At 48.2% G+C, this 6,000-nt stretch overlaps 1 protein-coding gene across 1 annotated transcript in view; it reads right to left on the reverse strand.

Moving 5' to 3' along the window:
- Window positions 1-1,932, reverse strand: part of SNTG2 (syntrophin gamma 2) — a 522,138-nt gene extending 520,206 nt beyond the window's left edge. The window contains exon 1 of the mRNA XM_030555522.1: window positions 1,842-1,932. Coding sequence (XP_030411382.1) covers window positions 1,842-1,913 — 72 coding nt within the window. The 5' untranslated portion in view covers window positions 1,914-1,932. The remainder of the gene's footprint in view (window positions 1-1,841) is intronic.
- Window positions 1,933-6,000: the final 4,068 nt, after the last annotated feature.

Genomic DNA, 6,000 nt, shown 5'->3' on the forward strand with positions numbered 1-6,000 from the left:
TTATAGAATTTCACAACAGATATCAAAGTGTTTATGACAGTAAATTTAATCAACCTTTATCCAGTTGCCTGGGAGTAATGCTATAGAGAAAGTATGGGCAAGAAATTAAAACTACTTAGCTTTTAGAGAAGCTAAAGTTTCTAAAAAGATGTGTGAAGATTGGTAAGTCATTTTAAGCCATACAAATAATCAGTTCAAATGATTTAAACAAGGTAAAGTGAGATTTATAATTTAATACTAATAACCAGTTTTATGTATTGCATTATTTCTCAGTTGATTAAAAATGTAGCAACTAAACTGAAATGACTGTAATTTTAAGTGATGTCCTCTGAAAAATGGCATATCAATAAATTAAAATCTTTATTTAATAAAAAGATTTTCATAGTCAATTATATCAGAGTGGCTTCATTTATTAAATTAGGGAAAGGTATGAACAACTATCAGAGGGCATCATTTATAAATCATTTTTCAAATATGCAATCAGAGTGGCAAGTTTTTCCAATTCCCTGAATCAGTTACCCTTCCAAATGCACCTTTATTATTAAATTAAAAGATTCTATCCATTTTTGTCAGTATGGAATTGCATTTGAATGATTATTATAAAGGAGGCTGAAACACACAAATGAATTATTTTTAAAAAGTTGTTCTCATCCTCTTGAAGAAAGTTAAATCTTATTGAAATATTATATTGGTAGGACTTTAAAGTGTGTGGTCTTGCAATGTAGTTTAGCAACTGATCTAATGAAGGATGATACAGATACAATGGTACATACCCAAAACCATTCAGTACCTACTTATTTAGGCTGTGTTCTTCCTGACCATACAGCATCTATCACTCCTGGCAAATCTATTAGTGGTTTTCCTACTTTCCAAAGCTTCATAAACAAACACAGAGAAAAGTAACATTTTACAGTGTGTTCTAACTTAAGCCAATGAAATAGAGAATATGTACACATGCTAAATATGGTTATTGAAAACAAAGTACCGGGTACATACTAATCAATAGCAGCTTGGCAGCTGTTTTCCACTGACTACTGTATACAAACACACATCTGGCTTTAAAGTTTACCCTCCAAAGGCAAAGCTGCAGCATAAAGGAACATGACTAAACTTAGCCAACCTTTAAGGAACATTTAACAAAAGGATCACTAATTTGTTTAGCTACAATGCAGTGAAAATGTCTTGTATTTGGAGAGAGATGAGGGGGAGTAATTTGTACCCTCCCCGACTATCAATAAGGGCAGGAGCTGTAAATGTAAGGCAGCTCCCATGAAGAGTGAAACTCCCGCTTGGGGGTGAAGATGTATTTACCAGGGTGTGTGCACATCAGGCAGACACACACACACCCTTCACAGTAGCAGAGGATAGCTCATCTGAAAGAGACACAACGCATAGCGCCGGTTTCCCACCGGAACTTTTTATGATGATTACTGAACAACAATCACACTGCACCTAAGCGATCCCACGCCACGCTTTGCCGCAGCTGCACAACCCTTAGCGGGCAGTCCGCTCCCGGTGCCCCGGTTCGCACTGCAGCTCCACGCACCGACTGCAAAGGCAGCGCGACCCCGGCAAACTCTCCTTCATCTTGTTCACCGACTCCCCCCCTCGCTCAGCTGCCCTTTGTGCCGCGCGCAACTGACAAACGCGCCCTCCCAAGCCCAGAAGTTAAAACCCCTTAGAGCCGCCGGGGAAACAGGGGGGCAGACTGGTGCTCCCGGGACAGGATCGCTCACAGCTGCCTGGTTAAGGGGGGGGGCACAGAGTTGCTCTCGGGACTGGGTGGGGTGAGCCCGCGAGAGAAGGAGGGAGAGGAGAGAAAGAGACCGCCGTGTACTTGCCCAGGTGGGGACGAGGAGACTGGCCGGGCGCTCGAGCGGTGCTGGAGGCGGCTGCTTCCCCGCCACCTTCATTTCCTCCCATGCAGCTGGATTCTTCCTCTCTGAACGGCGAGCGCAGCAGGGCTTGGACCAGGCATTGACTCCCGCCCCGCCCTTGGCAGCCGCGTCCCAGCTCCGCGGGTGGTGGCGGCGGCTCCCAGAGCAGGAGGGGAAGCCAGGCGCCGCCCGGAGAGCGAGACTCGCCCTCGGGCTGAGCAGCCCGGCTGGCTTGGGCGGAGCTCGGCTCTCCGCGGACGGGGCGTCCCACCCTCCCTCTTTACCTTCACCCCTCGGCCGGCTGCTCCCCGTCCTCTGCGGGCAGGTTCCCTGGGCCGGGCGCGGGCTTGGACTCCCCACCCTACCCAGCCCTGCCGCACCGGGCTGGCAGCATCGGAGGCTTCTCCCCTGGCCCCGCAGGCGAGGGGGCTGCGCGCGGGTATGTTTGACTAGGGGGGAAACGTGTCCCCCGCCCTGCATTCACCCAGGTGCCTCAGTCAGGCTCCTGATGCCAGGGGTAAGGCGGGGGCTGCTGCCTCTGACGGGTACCTCTGCAGCCCCACGAGCTGCTGCTCGCCAAGTCCAGCTGCTCAGCAGCTCTCCTGGTGACACCCCGCGGCATTGCACGGGGCGGAGAGTAGTTCTAGCTCCTCCCGCCTGCTTTCCTGTCACGAGTAATTTACATCAAGCCGGCAATAGGCCTCAATAACCCAGCTTCAGCCACATCGTTTACACCCCTCACACACAAAAAAGAAAAACAAAACACACACACACTTCCTGTGGCTTGAGGGCTGTCCGCTGCAGGACTGTTCTCCCTGGGATATGCCTCGCCCAGTCCCTGACTTTAACAGAAACACTCCAACCCTTCCCTTGCTCAACATGGGTCCAAGGGGCTAGGGCAGTGGTGGGCAAACTTTTTGGCCCAAGGGCCACATCAGGGAATAGTAATTGTATGGTGGGCCATGAATGCTCACAACATTGGGGTTCAGATGTGGGAGGGGGTGCACGCTCTGGGGTGGGGCTGAGGGGTTTAGGGTGTAGTAGGGTGCTCTGGTCTGTGACTGAGTGGTTTGGAGGGTGGGTGTAGAATCAGGGCTGAGGCAGGGGCGCAGGTTCAGACTGGCAGTGCAGGCTCCAGGGTGGGGCTGGGGATGAGAGGTTTGGGATGCAGGAGAGTGCTCTGGCCTGGGATCGAGGTGTTTGGAGAGTAGGAGGGGAATCGGGGCTGGGGTTGGGGTGTGAGGAGAGGTGCAGGCTCTGAGTGGTGTTTACCTCAAGCGGCCAGGAACCATGCCCAATGGGAGCTGCAAGGGCAGCACCTGTGGATGGGGCAGTACACAGAGCTGCCTGGACATGCCTCCATGTAGGAGACATAGGAGGGACATGCCTCTGTTTCTGGGAGCTGCTTGAGGTAAGTGCCACATGGAGGCTGCACTCCTGAACCCCTCCCAAACCCCAGCCCTGATACCTCTCCCACCCTCTGAACCCCTTGGTTCCAGCACAGAGCACCTTCCTGCAACCCCAACCCCTCATCCCCACCCCAGAGCCCGCACCCACAGCTAGAGCACCCACTCTCCCCACACACCCTGTTAAGGTTTTTCTCCCACTTTGAACTTTAGGGTACAAAAAGTGAGGACATGCATGAACACTTTTAAGCTTAATTACTAGCTTAAATCTGGTATGCTGCCACCAGCCAGAATTTAGTGTCTGGCACACTTTCTGTTCCCCCAAAACCTTCCCTGGGGAACCCAGACCCAAACCCCATGGGTCTTAAAACAAGGAGAAATTAACCAACCCTCTTTTTCCCCCCAGACTTTCCCCTCCCTGGGTTGCCTTGAGAGGCTTCACACCAATCCAAACTCCTTGGATCTTAAAACAAGAAGGAATTAACCATCCCCCACCCTTTTCCCCCACCAATCCCTGGTGAGTTCAGACTCAATTCCTTGAATTTTAAAACAAGGAAAAATCAATCAGGTTCTTAAAAAGAAAGCTTTTAATTAAAGAAAGAAAAAAAAGTAAAAGTTTTCTCTGTAAAATCAGGATGGAAAATGCTTTACAGGGTACTCAGATTCATATAGACTAGAGGGACCCCTCCCCCCCACTGCCTTAGATTCAAAGTTATTGCAAACAGAGGTAAAATATCCTTCCAGAAAAAAGACACATTTACAAGTTAAGAAAACAAACATAAGACTAGTCCGCCTTGCCTGGCTATTACTTACAATTTTTAAACATGAAAGACTGATTCAGAAAGATTGGGAAAGTCTGGGTGTCCGTCTGGTCCCTATTAGCCCCAAGAGCAAACAACGAACAACACGAAAAGCACAAACAAAGACTTCCCTCCACCAAGATTTGAAAGTATCTTGTCCTCCTATTGGTCCTCTGGTCAGGTGTCAGCCAGGTTTACTGAGCTTCTTAACTCTTTACAGGTAAAAGAGACATTAACCCGTAACCATTTGTTTATGACATGCCCCCCAAATCTCAGACAGTGTGGAACTACACTGGTGGTGATTTCTTCCTAGAACTTTAGAATAAACAGATTAATAAAACACATGCACTATTACGTATACTACTAATGATATAAACTATAAGACTTTTCACATTTTAATGACAATTTTTAACCAGTTGATTCTAGGAAACTTTCATGGGAAAGTGCATCAGCTACTTTGTTAGAAGCTCCTGAAATGTGTTGAATTTCAAAATCAGAATCTTGGAGAGCTAAACTCCATTGAAGAAGTTTTTTGTTGTTTTCCTTGGCAGTATGAAGCCACTTTAGCATGGTCAGTTTGTAGCTGGAACCACTGTCCCCAAATATATGGGCGTAGCTTTTCCAGGGCGTACACAATGGTGTAGCATTCTTTTTCACTGATTGGCCAGTGGCTTTCCTTCTCAGACAGTTTCTTGCTGAGAAACACGACAGGATGGAAGTTTTGATCCGGTCCTTCTTGCATTAAAAGTTCTCCTACACCATGCTCAGATGCATCTGTGGTTACTAGGAATGGTTTGTCAAAGTCTGGGGCCCTTAGCACAGTGTTAGACATGAGTGTCGCCTTAAGCTGGGTAAAGGCCTTCTGACACTCATCAGTCCACTTAACTGCATTTGGCTGGGTCTTTTTGGTCAGGTCTGTTAGTGGGGCAGTGATTTGGCTGTAGTGTGGTACAAATCGCTTGTAATATCCGGCCAAGCCTAAGAAGGATTGAACCTGTTTCTTTGACTTTGGGACAGGCGACTTTTGGATAGCATCCACCTTGGCCTGTAGGGAATTTATTGTTCCTTGACCCACCTGGTGTCCAAGGTAAGTCACTCTGTTTTGGACTATTTGACACTTTTTAGCCTTAAAAGTTAGTCCTGCCTGCCTGATGCGCTCAAAGACTTTTTCCAGGTGTTCCAGGTGTTCTGCCCATGAATCAGAAAAAATGGGCACATCATCGAGGTAGGCAACTGCAGATTCTCCCAATCCTGCTAGGAGACCATCTACAAGTCTTTGGAAGGTGGCGGGTGCATTTTGCAGCCCGAAGGGAAGCATATTAAATTCATACACCCCTGCATGGGTGATGAAGGCTGACCTTTCTTTGGCAGGTTCATCTAGCGGTACTTGCCAGTAACCCTTGGTTAAGTCTATTGTAGAGATGAACTGGGCACGTCCCAATTTCTCCAATAGCTCATCAGTGCATGGCATTGGATAGTTGTCGGGACGAGTTACAGCATTTAGCTTACTGTAGTCCACGCAAAAGCGTATTTACCCATCTGGTTTGCATACTATAACCACTGGAGATGCCCATGCACTGGTAGAGGGGTGGATTATACCCATCTGTACCATGTTTTGGATCTCCCGTTCTATAGCAGCTTGGGCATGAGGAGACACCCGCTAGGGTGGGGTTCTAATTGGGTGAGCATTACCTGTGTCAATGCAGTGGTATGCCCATTCAGTCCGTCCTGGGGTGGCTGAGAACAATGGGGTGAAGCTAGCTCATAGATTCTTGATCTGTTGCCGCTGCAGACGTTCCAAGGTTGTGGAGAGGCTCACCTCTTCCACACCACCGTCACTTTTTCATTCGTAGTAGACACCTTCAGGCCACTCAGCGTCGTCTCCTCCCTGGGCTGTAAACTGACAAACCTTTAAGT

The sequence above is a fragment of the Gopherus evgoodei genome, chromosome 3 (assembly GCF_007399415.2).
Source record: "Gopherus evgoodei ecotype Sinaloan lineage chromosome 3, rGopEvg1_v1.p, whole genome shotgun sequence".
NCBI lineage: Eukaryota > Metazoa > Chordata > Testudines > Testudinidae > Gopherus > Gopherus evgoodei.